Consider the following 19,661-nt stretch of genomic DNA (forward strand, 5'->3'; position numbering starts at 1 on the left):
CAGAATTTAAAAAATAATTACCTATACTTGAGAGAACGTTGTTCATGGAACCAGCTATTTATCTCATAAAAGAATATTTTGAAATGTATTTCATAAGACTTAAGTATAGGTTCATAAAATCCTTCATTAAATGCATGTTCTTTAGATGATGGTCATTCTTGAATGCTTCTCTTTTCATCAGCTTCCATGGAGGTCCAATCCATTACCAGATCCTATTGATTTTACCAATTGTGTCATAAACCTTGTATCTTTTCCCTTCTTCACCTATTCCACCCCGATTTAATGTAACATCATCTTTATACTAGTCTGCCACCATAGACTCCTAAAAATCTTGTCTGAAATCTAACCCCTGTATTAGAATGACAGCTAATTTTTAACCGAAATTTAAACCTTTAACAGAAATTTTAAAAGGTGCTTAAAATATTTCAACGGCTTCCCATCTCAACATTTGGATATAGATTGAATATGCTTAACATGGTCCAAAGTACACTTTCACTTTTGTGACAGTCACTATGATTTCACAGCTTGCTGTTGGCTGTATCTTGCATCATCACCCCTGTTGCTTGCTAAGATTTAGCATTACTGGCCTTTGATTAGTTATTCAAACACATTTTAATTCCACATACCAGAGGCCTTGGATGCCTTCTTTCATCTCCTGTTCAATTTAGTTAACTCATTCTCATCCTTCACATTCTACCTAATATATCACTTTCTCTGACCTTTCAAACTATATCACATTCCCCATTATATGCTCTCACAGCACCTACATAATTTGTAATTTTCACATTTATTTTGTGATGGTAGAATGTTGGCCATGTCCTACCATATGTACTATCCAGGGGAGCAGGAATAGTGTTTTTTTGTTTGTTTGTTTGTTTGCTTTTTTTTCTAATTACTGTATCTCAGAAACCTAAAAGAGTGCCTGGAACATTATAAGTTATCTAAAAATATCGATTGCATGAATGAATTAATGGATAAATGATCTTATATAGTGATGTACTTTAGAATAACTGGAAATACTCTAAATCGCTCACTGTTATCTCAATAAATAATTTGAGCCTGTATACCCGGAAAAAACCTCAAAGTCAAATGTTCTTTGTTCTCAGTTAAATTCATGCCCATGAGTTTTCATAAGAGTCCTTTTGCACAAAACTGAAATTGTTGAGGACACATATCTAAATTAAAATAACCCCCACTCCTGCAAGATGTAAGCTGTAATTTTCCCTACAAAACTATTTTGAGAACATTTCTATTGCTTTTGAAAGCCTCTTATTCATCTCACTCCTTGTTTCTTCCTAGTCTCACCCATTCAACAGCAACTGCACAAAAGTTCTGGCACAGTTAGGTCAATGTTTGACACCAAGGGAATCTATTCCCATATCCATTCTTAAATATGTGTATTCTAAGCGAAGATAATAGGTAGTAGTTGATACAAAAGAATAAATGTTATAGGATGTATAATGATAACTATGCTGAAAACCAGAGGAAAAGCAAAGATAAAATGTCCCCAACTTCTATCACCTACAGCTGTATCAAGGCAAGGCAAGACTGAAAGATTGATCCAATAACAAAATAGAGAGTCCATTGTTTAATTTAGAGTGTATTACTTATTTAAACAGTGAAAGCATGAGTAATCAAAGGTACCAGATTCACATGTCCCTTGTACAGGGCAATATCAAAATAAAACAGGTCAGATCTCATGGATGGGAAGACACCCTCTTGCTGAGGATCCAAATTCATGCTGTCATTAAGCTTCATGGCCTGTAACTCTACCCTAAAGGAATAAGGAAGCAAGTCTCATACTTCATCACAATCCAGGAAGCAATGATAAACTGTCTGGTGACAGTCTCTCAAGGAAATTTAGGGAGGCAAGTGAGAAATGTTCCCAGAGCAGCAATTCATGACCCTCCATGCTCTTATAATTGCAGGAGGATCATGGGGTTTCTGCCAAGACTTTTGTCAGCTGCATTTTTACAGTGCATATGGGGCCTATGTGGACTCATGCAAGGTTGCTGGGTACGATGGTGCAGTCATGTTCCTACAGACTGGTGAATGGAATCTCCTCCAAATCACCATTATACTATGTCTTAGACTGCCAGATTGAAGATTAAGGAAGGTGAAAATATTTTCCTTATTCCTTTCTGTAATTAATTAAACGCTATTATTATCTGCCATTATTTGGTTATGAGTTTTGAATGTTATTTTCAATAATGACTTTATGCATTTTTTGAGTTTTTACTTTCTTAACATTTCCCCATGTTACCAGAGACCAGTGACATGACAAAGTATTTGCCTAAACAGTAGCACAGAATGTCCTGTGAATTTCCCTCAAGACAATTCATACATGGTTTCCTGTGGCTTGCTGTTAGAAAATCCTTTGTTTGAGAGATTATATATTTGAAAGTTAACTTCAGGTTTTACAAAATATATTAAGATAGCTTAACCGATGACAATAACTAGATTGTAGGCTTCTTGAGAACTGCAGCTGAAGTGAGTACCTTGCAGGGGGATGTAGGCACTAGACACATGGTCTACATTAAACAAATGCTTGTAAGTTGTCTTTTTTGTTAAAACATTTTCTCTTTTGTCTTTCACTAAATAGAAACGAAATTAATGTCACTCTGAAATTCACCAGTCGCTTTCTTCGTCCTGCTGAAGCTTCACTACTATTAATTTCAAAACTCAAGAATGGAGTAAGAGGAATTACAATGACTTTTGCTCTTAAAGGCAAAGTTCTCGATTTTAAAACCATTGTAAGTAAATTTTACCTACTATGCCTTTGCTTCTCTTATCAGACCATGGAGTATCAAAAGCATGATTGTTGTTCTACATTTTATCTTTAGGCAGCTGTTTCTTGAGTCATCCCTGTGCCATGGATACTTGTGATTTATGTTAAAGCAGTTATGGGCCTGTGTCTGTGTGTTTGCTGGACTAAGGGTGGATAGTTTATGCAGTAAAAAACGACTTTCCTGTACTCTGGCAGGACCTTTCATCAGTTTATCTTGTGTGTCCTGTGGATCAAATCTATTATAAAGATAAGGCTAATGCTGGCATTTATTGAGAGATGACGATGTTCCAGATAGAGTTCTAAGTGTTTCTATTTCAAAGGGTGGGGAAGAGAGATTTTTAAATCTTTATAAGATGGTTGTGACATTATTATGATTGACTTTTTGTAGCCATTATCTCTTCTAAATGTTAATTTCTACCATGGATGTATAGTACAGAATAAGTAAATTCATTAGATTTCCAAATGGATTATAAAGAATTTAGGTGTGCAGGGCAAGAGTGGTAAGTAGAGAAAATGAATGTAGAATGGTTGAGTGATGGCCCATTGTTGAGGAGGGCACTGAGATGCTCATATGGACAGACTGCCTTTTGAGACAACGATGCTCAGAACAGGAAGTGGGCATTTGGCACTTCCTATGTGTGATCTTATTTCCTCCTGAATAATGAACATGTACTTTTCCCAACCCTCTCACACAAATTCTCTGAAACAAGACATTGTTTTGTCACATGTGGCTAAGAGATATGGCTGGGCTTAGCCTGTCATTGGTGGTTATGGGGTAGACATGAAACTGTTTACTTCCCCATCTGCCCCCATATGGTCTTAAGTCGCTGGGAAGCAGATTAGATAATAAAAACAAGATAAAATAAAATGATAAAATAATCTTTCTGAAACTATAGAATACCTAGAAAGTTTTTCTCCATGGAATTTCTTTTGATAGTGGAAAGTATTGTCAGTGTAATATTAAATGGATGGTTTATAGATTTTTAAGATTATATTTTATAATTCAGAAAGTTCATTTTTTGTTATTATCACGTGGTAAGATTTTATTTTTTTTACTTTAGGACATTATAAAATGCGAAAGCCCATGTTATCAGTTTCAGGAATTCACTGTGAATGTGAAAAACCCCTTCCATACTGCTGGGGACTTCAAGTAAGTTATTGCTTTGGTGTAAATTCATTACAATTTAGCTATCGCCACTCTGAAGAGACATATGTAATTTTCTTTCTTTCTTTTTCTTTTTCTTTTTTTTATTTTTTGAGATGGAGCCTCGCTCTGTGGTTAGGCTGCAGTGCAGTGACACCATCTTGGCTCACTGCAACCTCCACCTTCCAGGTCAAGCGATTCTCCTGCCTCAGCCTCCCGAGTAGCTGGGACTACAGGTGCCCGCCACCACACCCAGCTAATTTTTGTATTTTTATAGATTGGGTTTCACCATGTTGGCCAGGATGGTCTCTATCTCTTGACCTCATGATCCACCCACCTCAACCTCCCAAAGTGCAGGGATTACAGGTGTGAACCACTGCGCCTGGCCGTAATTTTCTTAATCTCTTCAACATGAACCATTTCGAGCAGAAATTTTATGTGTTCATATTCCTATAAACTTCTAAGCACCATCAGAAAAACTTAAACAACTAATGAAAGTGAATCAGTTTTACTGAAATGATCATACTAAATTTATGTTTTGTCTGCAAGTTGTTGAAATTCAGTGTTCTTTCAATTTTTAAAAATATATATAGTTAATAGACTTTTTACTTCTAATTTTATTCTGTACATGTCCAAAATTGAAAAATAGATTTAAGCAGAAAAAAACATTTTTACTTAGAGCATCATAACTAATTTATACTGCACAATCAATGTGCATGTGTTCACCTTAAGATTTAACAATAATAACAAAAATACATATTTGTGATGAAAAGACAATAAAATTTTCAAGCATTATTTAAAGACACAATAGAAAAGTAACTTCCTGGAAATGTACACCACATTGAGGAAGAAGATGGAAGGTGATACCTTCTGTGCTTACTAGTAATTTTGGTCATTTTGTTAAAAAAAATATTGTTTTGAAACAGTGATTTGTAAATACCTAGTTCCCCGGTGTATGTGAGAGAGAATGTGATTGAGTGCAATTTTATTAAAGTGATACATTGGAGTATAAGGAACACAAAATTTTAGAATATGAGGTGTGTTAACACAGTACTAAAGTATGCCCGTAAGTAGGCCAAATGACTGACTGCAGTTCCTCAGAGAAAAACAGGATCAAACAAATTTAGTCTTACATTCTAGTGTTAAAGCAGAAAGAAAATCTGGATATTCCAGAAATTGGGAGAATATTACAGATACGTATTTCTCAAATAAGAGTAATATTTCAGCATGTCTTTATGTTATATCTCAGATTTAATTAAAATGGTTAATGCTTGTGAGGGGTTTGTGGTTTGATAGGAAGCACAATTGTTAATCAAGTGATTTTAACTATATCCTTCCTTATATGAATATGTCCCGCAAACTTAGGCAATGGACAAATAAACTCAAAAATATAAAACCAATCTCAAAATGTGTAAAATCAGTATTGTGCAAGAGGCATATATTACGTTTGAAATTTTAACATAATAAAATAGATTGAATAAGAAGGAATTTGACCAATTAATTAATATAGAAACTATTTTTAAGTTATAGCCAATATAACAAGTGACCCAGTTTTTAATATTACAAATGATTGACTTGGTTATTATTAGCAGTCTCCTATTAAACATACTTTAAAATAAAATTTTAAAAAGTCGCCATATATTCCCCAATATTGTATGTATTAGTGGCAAGAATTGATCATGTCTTATCAAAATTTCACATTACTTTGAACAAATAAGCCAATCCAGTCTATATTTGACAGAGACAGGATTAGCTGACCAGGTTGTTGATTCCCATGCCTCACTCCCAGACTGGTGATTCCCAAAGTCTTCTTTTGCAAAACACCACTATTTCGTGCTCTATAATGCTATTTTTTTGATTTTATATTTAATAAGATTTAGTTTGCTAGTACAGTATTTTGTTGAGGATTTTGCCTGTGTGATTATAATATTTAATAGTGTAATTGCCTTTTTCAGTGATTTGTCTGTTTTTGTATGATTCATATTAACCTTATAGAATTATTTCTGAAATGTAACCTTCTATTCTGTTGTTTGGAAAAGTTTGTGAATGACTGGTATTAATTATTTGAATGTTTGATATAATTCACAGGTGAAGCAGCCTGGTTCTGAGCTTTGCTTTGTGGAAGTTTATATCATTACTAATTCCATCTCTTTGCTATGAGCCCGTTCAGATTTTCTATTTCTTCTCAAATCAGTTTTGCTATTTTGTTCCAGAAATTTTTGCATTTCTTCTACATCATCTAATTTACTGGCACAGAGGCTTTCAGAGTATTCCCTTATAATCCTTTTTTAATTTCTGAAATGTTAATAGTGATGTTCCTCCTTCTATTCCTTATTTTAGTCATTTAATTCTTCTCGCTTATATTCTTGATCAGTCCAGGTAATAATTTGTCATTTCATTGATCTTTCCAAAAAATTCCTTCTGCTTTCCTTGGTGTTCTCTATTGTTTTTCTGTCCTCTATTTCATTTCTGCACTAACTTTTTTTGGATATTACTTATTTCCTTCTATTTGCTTTGTGTTTAGATGCCTCTTTTTTCTCGCTTCTTAAGGTGAAAATTTAGATTATTATTATGAGATTTTTTTCATAGAGGCATTTTTATCTACATATTTATCTCTACGGACTGCTTGAGCTTCATCTCATATGTTTTGGAATATGTTATTTTATTTTCATTAATCTTAAGTTATTATTATTATTATTATTTTTGAGACAGAGTTTTGCTCTTGCCCCCAGGCTGAAGTGCAATGGTGCGATCTCAGCTCACTGCAACCTCCGCCTCCCAGGTTCAAATGATTCTCCTGCCTCAGCCTCCCGAGTTGCTGGGATTACAGACACCCACCACCACACCCAGCAAATTTTTGTATTTGTAGTAGAGACGGGGTTTCACCATATTGGCCAGGCTGGTCTCGAACTCCTGACCTCAGGTGATCCACCCACCTTGGCCTCCCAAAGTGCTCGCATTACAGGTATCAGCCACCATGCCCAGCAATTTTAAATTATTTTTAATTTCTTTTTGATTTCTTGCTAACCCACCAGTTATTTGGGAGTATGTTGTTTAATTTCCCCATGTTTGTTAATTTTCAACTTTTCTGTCACGAATTTTATTCCATTTAAGTTAGAGAGCATACTTTGTATTATTTAAATCATTTTAAATTTATCAAGGTTTGTTTTATGGCATAAGGTCCATACTGCGGAATGCTCATAAGAAGAATCTATATTTTGCTGTTGCTGAGTAAATTGTTCTATAGGTGTCTCTTAATTTTAGTTGGTTTATAGTATTGTATAAGCCTTATATTTTCTTGTAGATTTTCTGCCTAAATTTTTCTATTCATAATGAAAAGGGCAGTATTTAACTATCTAACTATTAATGTTGATCTCTTCATTTCTCCCTTCACTTATGTCAGTTTTACTTTCTGTCTTTTGGTGCTCTAAAATTCAGTGAATGTATATTTATAGTAATTTTATCTTCCTGATTGTTCATATAAAATGTCTCTATCTGTAGTTACAATTTTTGTTTTAAATTCTATCATGTCTTCTATTAGTATAGCTACTTCAACATTCTTGTGGTTGTATGTATGATATATAATTTTTTGTCCTTTTACTTTCAATCTATTTTTATCTTTCAGTCTAACGTATGTCTCCTTTATATAGCATATTGTCAGATTTGGGGGTTTTGTTTTGTTCTTGTTGTTGTTGTTGTTGTTGTTGTTGTTGAGATGGAGTCTCACTCTGTCACCCAGGTTGGAGTGCAGTGGCATGATCTCAGCTCACCGCAAGCTCTGCCTCCCGGGTTCACACCATTCTCCTGCCTCAGCATCCTGAGTAGCTGGGACTACAGGCGCCTGCCACCACGCCTGGCTAATTTTTTGTGTTTTTAGTAGAGACGGGGTTTCACCGAGTTAGCCAGGATGGTCTCAATCTCCTGACCTCGTGATCCACCCGCCTTGGCCTCCCAAAGTGCTGGGATTACAGGTGTGAGCCACCATGCCTGGACTTGTTTTAACAGCTTAATTAAGATAACATTGATATGAAAGAACTGCAGGTATTTACTGTGTACATTTTGATGAGTTTAAACATGTGCAAACACCCATGATACCATTACCATAATCAAAGAAACAGAAATTTCCTCCCAGAGTTCTCTTGTGTCCCTTTGTTTTCTGCTTGGTTTGTTTGTTTGCTTTTTGGTAAAAGCACTGAGCATGATATCTACCCTTCTTATATTTTGAAGTGTATGATATTGTTAACTATTGGCATGATATTTTATAGTCGATGTCTGGAACTTATTCATCTAATATTACAGTTGAAACTTTATACCCATTGAACAACAACTCTCCATTTCCCTAAACCCACAGCTACTGTCAGTCATGATGGCCTTCTTCGCTTCTATGAGTTTGACTAGTATAAACACTTTGTATCAATGGAATTATGCATATTTGTAATTCTGTGACTGACTTATTTCACTTAGCATAATGTCCTCCAGGTTCATCCACATTGTTACAAATGCAAGACTTCCTCTTTTTTTCAGTCAGAATAATATTCTATTGTATGTATATGTATATATTAAATTAATCACTGCTTTTGATTGCATTATTTCATCAATTCGCAAACTTGTTATTATTGACACAGTTGGTTTTACTTTTGCCAATTTCCATTTAGTTTGCTATATTGTATGTCTTTTTGTTTGTTTCTCTATTAGTCCATGACTTCTTTTTTTAATAATAGTGTATTTTTTCAATGCAGGATTTTAATTTCTAATGGCTTTTTCAATATATTTTTGAATTTGTTTCCTTAATGATTGCACTAGAGTTTACCATAGACATTTTTACTTATCATAATCAGCTTCAGATATATACTAGCTTAATTCCAGTTAGATTCACAAAGTGTTACTCTTATATAGCTCTATTTCCTTTCCCTTCTTTTCCTGGTGTTAGTGTCATACATATTACATCAGTATTACACACCCAACAATATATTGCTATAATTATTATTTTATATAATTTGTATGACTTTGAGAAAGCTGGGAGAAAGTATATTGGTTTGCTAGGGTTTCCATAACAAAACACCACAGATCAGATGGAATAAACTACAGAAATTTATGTTCTCAAAGTTCTGGCAGTTAGAAGTCCAAGATTAAAATGCCGTCATTTTTACTTTCTTCTGAAACTTTTCTTCTTGGCTTACAAATAGTTTTCTTCTCATGTGGTCTTTTTTATGTGAATGTATATCCCTGATGTATCTTTGTGTTTTCAAATTTCCTTCTTCTTACAAGGACATAATTCAGATTGGATTAGGACGCACCGTGAGGGTCTTAATTTAATTATCTATTTAAAGGCTCTTTCTCCAAATACAGTCACATTTAGAGATACCAGGGTTAGGTCTTCAAAATATGAAGTTTGAGGGGACAAAATTCAGCCCATAACAAAGAGAAAGTATATATCTATAATTTTTATATTTTAATCTTCCTCTTTAGTATTTCCATTTCTCTTCATTTGTTTGCATGGATTGGTGCTACCATATAGAATAATTTCTGTGACCCGATCCAGCTTTCATCTCACCCACTTCATTTTTTGAACATTTTTTCTCCTATTTTTCCTCTCTCCTTTTTTTTGCAGGTAATTTCATTGCCCACATGTTGTACTTAATGGTGTGCCTACCATACATATGTCAGATTCTATTTACTTTTTATTTTCATTGTTTTCTCTGTTCTTCAGAAAAGAATCTTCAAGTTTGTTAGTTCTTTCTTCCCCCAGTTCAAATCTACTATTAAGCCCTTGAGTGAATATTTCTCTCTCTTGTTGTAGCTTCCATCTCCAAAATTTCCATTTGTTTCTTTTTTTTATAATTTCAGTTTCTTTGTTGATATTCTCTATTCGATGCCACATTGTCATCATGCTTTCCTTTACTTCTTTAATTATACTTTCCTTTAGTTCTTTGAAGATATTTATCATGGTTATTTTAAATTTGATTTCTGTTCAATCTGATACCTGGGTTACTCTAACAGGAAGTTTCTACTCTCTGTTACTTTTCTTCTTTTTTTTTTCATGTGTTTCATAATGTTTATGAAATAGGGTAGACATTGTAGACAGTATACTATGCCAGTTCTAGATACGGGTTCTGTCTGCCCCAGGTTTGCTAATGTTATTTGCACTTCTAATTTTTTTACTGACTGGCTGGGTTATTTTGGTAATGTCTGTCTCCCCCTGCTCAAACCTACACACACATAGTGTTAAGGCTCTAATGTTGCTTGTCAAAGGCCACAGTCTTTGGTATGCCCACAATTACCCTGGGATTACAGTGGTTTTGGCAGGGCTCCCTGTGTGTTTTCCTGACCACACCCTTCTGTTAAATTCCCTGCATGGGGCGGGGATGTATCGGGGGAACCTGCCCCCAGTGTTTCAACATGGGTCCTTTTCTATTTTCCCTAAGTGTCAGCTAGTCTGAGAAATAAAGGGAAAGAGTACAAAAGAGAGAAATTTTAAAGCTGAGTGTCCGGGGGAGACATCACATGTCGACAGGTTCCATGATGCCCTCCAAGCCGCAAATCCAGCAAGTTTTTATTAGTGATTTTCAAAAGGGGAGGGAGTGTACGAATAGGGTATGGATCACAGAGGTCACATGCTTCGCAAGATAATAAAATATCACAAGACAAATGGAGGCAGGGTGAGATCATAGGACCTGGGTGAAACTAAAAATGCTAATGAAGTTTAGGACACGCATTTTCATTGATAACATCTTATCAGGAGAAAGGGTTTGAGAGTAGACAACTGGTCTGACCAAAATGTATTAGGTGGGAATTTCCTCATCCTAATAAGCGTGGGAGCGCTACAGGAGACCGGGGCTTATTTCCCTTATCTACAACCATAAAACAGACATTCCCAGAGCGGCCATTTCAGAGACCTACCCCTAGGAACGCATTCTCTTTCTCAGGGCTGTTCCTTGCTGAGAAAAAGAATTCAGCGATATTTCTCCTATTTGCTTTTGGAAGAAGAGAAATATGGCTCTGTTCTGCTCAGTTCTCAGGCAGCCAGACCTAATGGTTATCTCCCTTGTTTCCTGAATATTGCTGTTATCCTGTGCTTTTATCCATCTTGTCAATCTTTCCTGTTTGATTGAAGTGTTTAGTCTGTTACATTTAACTCAATCTGTAATCTAGTAGAATTTATGTCTGTTACTTTTATATTTCCTTTATATATCACTAATGTCTTTGTTCATCTGTTTATCTGTTACTGCCTGAGTTTTTTAAGTTATTTTGTATACCATTTTATTTCCTTTTAGTTTCTTTTAGTTCATGATTTTCTAATTGTTTTCTTAATAGTTACCCTGAGGATTACAATCAGCATCTAATATAAAACAATCTAACTCAGATTAATACCAACTGAATTTCAATATAATTCAGAAACTTTGTATCTGCAATGTATCTCTTTTTCCTAGCCTTTCCCTAGTGTTATTATACCATTTTCATCTTAATGCATTATAAGCCCATAAAGCAGTTTTATATTTATTGTCCTACTCTAGTTTATTTTAAATGAGAAAGGCAAATATAAAGAGTTGCAAAGAAAATGAAAATTTATAGCTTGTTTTTAAATATATATTTACCATTGTAGTCACTTTTCTTCATGCCTATTATTACCTCATGTGGTTTTGATTAATTTCTTGTGTCCTTTTATCTCAGCTGAAATATTTCTTGTGCCACAGTTCTGCTAGTAATGAATTGTTTTAGGTTTTGTTTACTTTGGAATATCTTTCTCCTTCATTTTTGAAGGACAGTATTTTTTTTTTCTTCTTTTGTTTTTTTTTTATTTTTTTTTTGAAGGAGAGTTTTTTCCTGTATGTATTGTACTTCATCAACTCTATTTCTTGCAGTGTACTGAATACATAATCCTATTGTCTTCTATCTTCCAGCATTTCAGATGGAAAGTCAGCTGTTAATCATATTAAGGAGCCACTGTAGGCACTGAGTCAATTTTGTATTGCTACTTACAAGATTGTCTATATCTTAGCCTTTCAACTGTTTAATTATTATTATCTATATGTGGATTGCCTTGAGTTTATCCTACAAAGTGTTCTTTGTGCTTCTTGGATGTGTAAATTAATGCTTTTCATCAAATTTTAGAAGTATTTATTCTTTAGTTTTAAAATGTTTTTTTCCTCTCTCTCTCTCTCATCTTTTGGAAATTCCCATTAGACTTATATTGGTGTCCCAAAGGCACCTGGATCTCTGTTAATTTTTCTTTATTATTTTTTCTTCCTGAACTCTGAATATAAAATAAAAGTTGAACATTTTAAAAATAATAAAATAAAAAATAAAAAATAAAAATTTGACTAAAGAAAAAATAGAATAAGAAAAATAAGTTTTAGGATATAGGAAAATGTTGCATTTTAGTTTATATACACGTGCAGACGTGTGTGTGTTTGTGTGTGTGTGTGTATTATCAAGACTAAAACTTTTGATTAATTTATTGCTAGCCTAGTTTTTCTCAAAAAGCTAGGATTTGGGGATCTCAATAACTGTTATATAATAAAAGGGGTTTCTTTTGATAAATCAAGTTTAGATATTTTATTCTTGACAATATTTGACACAATCTGTTCACTTCTGAACGTAGAATTAGCCATTCACGACATGAATTTCCACAACATCTTTAATTTTACTGCTAGGGCATCATTTGTATACTATTCTTACCCTATGATGTGAGCAGCCTGGGGCAAAAATATTTGTGTTTCCAGAACCTCGTGTCCTACAAGTAAGAAACAAATGTCTCTATAACTGTTTCTTGAATATATGAGCATTGTCGTTTAGGAAGACTTTCCGTTGCTGTGTGATTTCAGAAGATGACATAATTATTAATGTACTGATTGACTAGCTACCCACATCTCATGTCCACTCCTGAAACAAACATTTTGCTTTTATCGAAATAGGTTTAGAAATTATGAAACGTGGCCGGGCGCGGTGGCTCATGCCTGTAATCCCAGCACTTTGGGAGGCCGAGGTGGGTGGATCACGAGTTCAGGAGATCGAGACCTTCCTGGCGAACACAGTGAAACCCCGTCTCTACTAAAAATACAAAAAAGTTAGCTGGGCGTGGTGGTGGGCGCCTGTAGTCCCAGCTTCTAGGGAGGCTGAGGCAGGAGAATGGCATGAACCCGGGAGGTGGCGGAGCTTGCAGTGAGCGGAGATCCGGCCACTGCACTCCAGCCTGGGCGACAGAGCGAGACTCCGTCTCCAAAAAAAAAAAAAAAAAAAAAAAGTTATGAAACATGTACAGCTCTGGTGATGTGTAAGACCAGTGTGATATTTCCTCTTTGTTTCTAGAATATAATTTGACCAGTCACTTATTATCTAAATGTCCTTGCTACGAGAATTCAGTGCTGCCATTCCATATAAAAACATACTATGTTTCACATATTTCCATTCCCCATCTTTCCCTTCTTTCTAACATATATCTTCTGAGTTGCAGAATGAAAGCACAGGGATTTTTTAAACTGTAGTTTATTCTGATTCTAAGGATATTTTATGAATGATGGGAAAAAAATTATCACATATCTGAATTTTGTTGCAATCAATTAAAAATAATTATTTCTTCATTTATTCCAGTGTTATTTTGGTGGAATCCTCAACATTTGTCCCTTCACCATCAAAGTTAACTGAATCCAGGCAATACCCAAAACATGAGTAAGTGTCTATATGTTGTACTCATAAGTATCTGAGAAAAAGTTTTGAGAAATAAGTGGTCAAGGAAACTAGTTATATAATTACACAATAGTTTTCATTTATTCAAAATGTTTTATTTACCTAATTCACACTCATATCCAAATACATATTTATATGTTACTAGATTCATGTGCATAAAAATTGAATAAATATAAACTTGATTAAATATAGTAGATTTTCATGATTTGTGGTAGTTATGTTCTATGAAATTGCTGCACATTATATTTGTGAATACTGAACCATTATTCCAAGAAGAAACACATATAATCATACAGATTATAATAGTAAATTCTAAAAATAACCCATCATGGAAGATTCTATTTTCTTTTTTTTACAAAATGAAAGCAAAGTTCAGAAGTGTCAGATGACTTTCCTGACACTGCCCCAATAAAAGGCATCAGAGAAGGTATTCAAACCCTGTCCACTAGGCCTGAGTGTCTTGCATTACTCTGCACTGCCCACTGTTGTCTCTACCTCTTCTCATCTCTATACTTGTATAAGGATTGAAATAAGAAGGCCCCTTGTCACCATGTTTGACCTCAGCTGCGAATTGGTGCAACCAGTGACAAGAACTTTTCACCACTCTGTGCATGTCCTTTAACACCATGAAAGCACTACAAGTATTGATTTTGGGGTTACAAATACGTTTTAGGAAGTAGGTGGATTTGCAAATACGGAATTCATGGATAACGAGGATTGTCAGTGTTTAAACTTATTCTACCTACTTTATGAGGGCTATATTTAGTTTATAAAGACATTTGCTGAATAAAGAAACAGAATTTTTTAAAAATTGATTGTTTTATATTGTTCCTCTGTTTTACACTATAGAATCACTATATAAAGTTAAGTACAATCAAGAACAATGTTATCACGTTAAAGAGAGTTAGGTAGAGAGAAAATAATGTAGATGTCTATTAATGAAATGCATGCCTATGTTGATCATTACTACTATGTTTTTAGTTTATTTAACACCCTCGTTTGTCTTTGTATAGTGCTTGACAGCATCAATATCATCCTTTTAGATCCAAAAATGTATCAAGAGGCAAGAATTTGACAATTTAAATGACAGGAATTCCCAGTGTCATCAGAAACCATTAAAGTGCTTGCGCAGATCTTGCTAAGATTAAAATGAGTGCAGGTCTTTTTTTTTTTCTCAAAAGTGAATTGTATTTAACTTAACACTTTTGGGAGATTATATGGGCTGCATCTATTATGAGATGTTTGATTCCTTTAATGGTTATTCTGTGAGAAAAGTTATTAAAGAAGAGACCATTTTTGCCTCACTGAATTTGTTTTATTAAATGCCAATGTAATGCTTACCTAGGGCTTTTGAAGTCTTTCTTTCATATTTTGCTTTAGTGAACACTAACATATGAATTGATGTATTGAACTATAAGATAGCGTTAAAGATACCAAAAGAATAAGAGGATTGTAGGTATTTTATGTTAATTTCTTTGTAGATATGAAATTCAAGTTTTACTGAAGTATTGCTAAAAACACTTCTGTAAACAGTTCTCTCTAGATTTTTATCTTTTCAGCCCCTTGATTCTTCTTGATTAAGTGGCTGCTTTGTGATTGTAGATTTTGCCTGAATGGACTTGAAATAACTTCTTCACATTAATTGTGTAAAATTTATAGTATCATATGGTAAATTAGAGTCAGATGTTGAAGTGATACTGTAGGTATCTGTGAGTATAAATAACGCAAAATTGAATCAGTGTAATGAAGAGAAAAATTGAGTATACTGTCAGGATTTGGAATACAAAATATGATTTCTGTATCTGAAATTTATCACATTTTTCTTTATATAATACACTGGAATGAGTTTGATTAGATCCAGAGTTCTGGGATTATTGAAGCCATGGAATCTAAAGCTACAAGTAAGGTTTTCATCTCTGTGATATGCTCCCCAAATCAAAAAGAAAATAGAACAATTATAAAAGCATTTATAATTTAATTTTTCTAGGAAAGGAAACCTTGGAAGTACTCATCCCAAATAATTACCAATTCAGCATGAAATATAGCTTAAGAAGTGTGTCTGTCATGGTCCCAAGCATTATTGATCATTCTTTCTCATTAGTGTCATACATTTTATTTGTAATGCTACACTTCCTTAGTTCTTCTCTCAAGCCTTTCTGTGATGAAAAACAAAACAAAACAACAACAGCCAAGAAAAACTTAAAGATGCTGAGACATTGAGTATTGGGTCAGAGAGAACATTGATCCCAAATAGAGCAGTCAGGCTCATGCAGATTAACTCTCCAAGGATAACTCAGAGTCATACATTTAAAATACTGGAGATTTACTCACGTGTACCCCTGTGAAGACTGTCTCCTAAATCAAAGGCAAGGGCAATTCTTATAAAGGCAAAAGCCACAAAGTTTCTCAAGGAAGAGGGCTTGTCAATTAGTGCAGGCTCTTGGTTTATCATTTAGGAACTGGCATGAGATGATGACTGAGGCCCAAATCCATATGTTGAATTGAGATAAAGTAGTCTTAAATTCCCACAAAAGGTTGTTTTTCTGACAATTCTAAAGAGAAGAAGTTACTATGGCTCCTTCATCTGGAATTCTGCCTGCATCCTGTGTAACACCTTCAGACTCTAGATCATGTAGCACGAAAGTCTGTATTCAGTTTCTGAGGGATCAACTAAACTACCAAGAGCTCCGACAATCAAATCCACTTCTTAGGCAATGGAAAGGAAGATGCACAAGGATAAAAGTGTGCCCTTTTTCTATTAGGGAGGTTTGCCAGAAATACCACACAGCACTTCTGTTTGTATCCCATTGGCCAGATTTTAATGAAATGACCAAACCCGGCTGGAAGAAAGACTGGGAAACCTGCTTTCTCCATACACATCTAAATAAAATTAGGTTTTTGTCAGTGAGGAAAAAAGGAAAATGATTATTGGGGCAGTTAACCAAGTCTCCACCATGAAGGGACACAAAGATTTTTATCCCCAAGTAGCACCAAATAATCTAATATTTCATCAATCTGACTTCTTTGGCATAATGAGGCATTTCTATCTTTAAATATGTCTTAATAAAATAATACTTAGTAATGTTACACATTACTTTTAAAAGCTTTTTATTGTTTGTCTTGAAGAGATTTCCATATACAAACTGAAATTTAATAACATGTATTTTAAGTCATGACCAGAATGAAAGTCCATAGTAGTGCCTCTATGATATATGGTCTCAATAAAATCCTAGTCTAATATCTATGTTTAATCAGCATGGTAGCAAGTAAAGCAAGAAAATGTTTTTTAAAAACTCCATAAATGAACTGGATTTTTAAAAGAGGTTTTCTCAAATGTTCCTGTTTTCCTCTACTTAGGCACATGGTAATATTGCACTTCTCCACCAATGTGGGATTTATGTGTCGACATATAGCCTATTTGGCCAATGATATGTGAGGAGAAGTGCTATATGTTATTTCCAAATGGTAGCTTTAAGAACCTGTGAGAAACTTTTCATGTTCCCTTCTCTTGCCATAACTATTATTGAAACACATATAGAAAGAAGCCTCCTGGTCGGGCATGGTGGCTCATGCCTATAATCCCAGCACTTTGGGAGGCCGAGGTGGACGGATCACTTGAGCTCAGGAGTTCAAGACCAGCCTGGGCAACATGGTGAAACCCCGTCTCTACTAAAAATACAAAAATTAGCTGGACATAGTGGTGGGTGCCTGTCATCGCAGCTACTTGGTAGGCTGAGGCATGAGAATCATTTATGCCTGAGTGGCAGAGGTTGCAGTGAGATGAGATTGTGCCACTGCACTCCAGCCTAGGTGACAGAGTGAGACCCTATTTCAAAAAAATAAAAATAAAGAAGAAAGGAGCCTCCTTCACCAAGGATCCCTGAGTGTACCCTCCACCTTGATAGACATGTAGCATTAGCAAGAAATAAACTATTGTGCTAATCCGTTGATACATGAGGTTGTATGTTATTGCAGCATGACCTAGCCTATATTACTAACCGATACTCCTCCTCAGGTTCACATCAACTAATATCTCTCCAAATAATACATTTTCTTTTCTTAAGTGAGTAGTAAAGTATGAAATAGTAAGCATTGTTAAACTGGCTTTAAAATAATGATAGACTCTTCTATTTAAAAAGCCTCCATGAGCTGCTCTTTGTAAGCAACCAGATACATATATTATAAAATAACCCATTTGGAACCACATGAGTGATAAAACTTTATATTCATCACACATTTTACTTTGTGGGGACATGATCCATGAGCATAATGAGAGCATTTAGTAAGTTCTTATTCTAATGAAACCCAAAGGAATTTTCAGGAAAGTATCAGTGTAGGCAACTAATTTTAGCCAAACCTTGAAATTAATGAATGGAACAGCTGGGCTCAGAAATGAGTACTTTGTCAATTATTTCTAATGGTTATAAGACCTGCTGTGGTTTTTTTGCCAGCAATATTGAGTTATTTAATCATTCAACAAATTCTTATTAAGTGACAACTCAGGCACTGGAAAAGCATAAAGATAAATAAGTCACACGTCTGGCCCTCGATGAACCAGTCACCAAGCAGAAAACAAAAATCCCTGCCAGTGGAGGAAGTTTTACAGGGAAGAAAGTATTTGTTATTATTAGATGAAAAAAATATTCTATGATCTGATAGCTTAGGAATATTGCTATCTAGCTATTATGGAGAATTTCATGGAAGAGAAGACATTTTAAAAGAAGTATTTTGGTGTTTTCTCTTATTATAAACAAATCGTGATCTGAAATATGAATAAGATCTTCATGGCCAGAATCTAGAGAAGGAGGAGAACTTTCCTATGAGCATAGGAACATGGGTGGAGGGAATTCCAGAAGCAATGGGTAGGCGCGTGCAAGGGGAAATAAAAGACGTATAAACTGCAGGGTCAATATAGGATCATAGGAATTAATGTTGAAAAGGTAATGAAGTGTTTATCATTCTGCTTTGAAAGTAGTTCTCACAAACCTATGTTTTATTGTAGACTATATGCTCCATGAGCTTAGGGGCTTCATCATTAATCTCTATGTTTCAGAAGAGCTTGGCTCAGAATTGCAACCAAAAATGAAAGAAGGCCCTAATAGAGATAATTTTCTGGATCTTGATCCTTGTTTAAAACAAAACAAAACAAAAGACTGGATGCAGTGGCTCACACCTGTAATCCCAGCACTTTGAGAGACCTGGGTGGGCAGATTACCTGAGGTTGGGAGTTCGAGAACAGCCTGACCAACATGGTGAAACCCTCTCTCTACTAAAAATACAAAATTTGCCAAGCGTGGTGGCTCATGCCTGTAATCCCAGCTACTTAGGAGGCTGAGGCAGGAGAATCGCTTGAACCTGGGAGGCAGAGGTTGCGGTGAGCCGAGATCGTGCCATTGCACTCCAGCCTGGGCAACAGGAGCAAAACTCCATCTCAAAAAAAAAAAAAAAAAAAAAAAAGGCTGGATTCTGGAGACTCATGATTTTAAAATATTTCTTTTTACTATACTGAATAATTAGGAACAATTAGAATTAGGCAAGTGTCTTAGTCTGTTAGGGTACTATAGCAAAATACTATAGATTGAGGGGCTTAAACAACAAATATTTATTTTGCACAGTTCTGGAGGCTGGAGAGTCCAAGATAAAGGTACTGGCAGATTCGGTGTCTGGTAAGGGCCACATTCCTGGTTCATAGATGACAGTCTTCTTGCTGCATCCTCACATGGCAGAAGGGGTGAGGGAGCTTTCTGGATTCTTTTTTATAAGGGCACTTATCTCATCTATGAAGACTCCACTTTTCTGATCTTTGGGAGGTCTTCACCTCTCAAAGACCCCACCTCTTAATACCATGAAACTGGAGATTAGATTTCAACAAATGAATTGAGGGGGTCAGGGCAGGGGAAGCACATTCAGTCTATAGTAGCTAGTCTCTAAAGAAAGCAGAGTGAATTGAAGGCCAAATATGGTAGTTATCTTTCATGATCCTATTCTAGATCAGGATTTCTTAACTTTTAAAAATGTTATCAGGCTCTTTGGTTCTCATGA

General features: G+C 35.0%; 1 protein-coding gene across 1 annotated transcript in view; it reads left to right on the forward strand.

Annotated features, from left to right (window-relative positions):
• CFAP47 (cilia and flagella associated protein 47) overlaps positions 1-19,661 on the forward strand; it is a 428,524-nt gene that overhangs the window by 211,807 nt on the left and 197,056 nt on the right. Inside the window, exons 38-40 of the mRNA XM_011996297.1 lie at positions 2,603-2,753; positions 3,850-3,938; positions 13,524-13,601. Coding sequence (XP_011851687.1) covers positions 2,603-2,753; positions 3,850-3,938; positions 13,524-13,601 — 318 coding nt within the window. The remainder of the gene's footprint in view (positions 1-2,602; positions 2,754-3,849; positions 3,939-13,523; positions 13,602-19,661) is intronic.

This window comes from Mandrillus leucophaeus, unplaced genomic scaffold, assembly GCF_000951045.1.
Source record: "Mandrillus leucophaeus isolate KB7577 unplaced genomic scaffold, Mleu.le_1.0 Scaffold509, whole genome shotgun sequence".
Lineage (NCBI taxonomy): Eukaryota > Metazoa > Chordata > Mammalia > Primates > Cercopithecidae > Mandrillus > Mandrillus leucophaeus.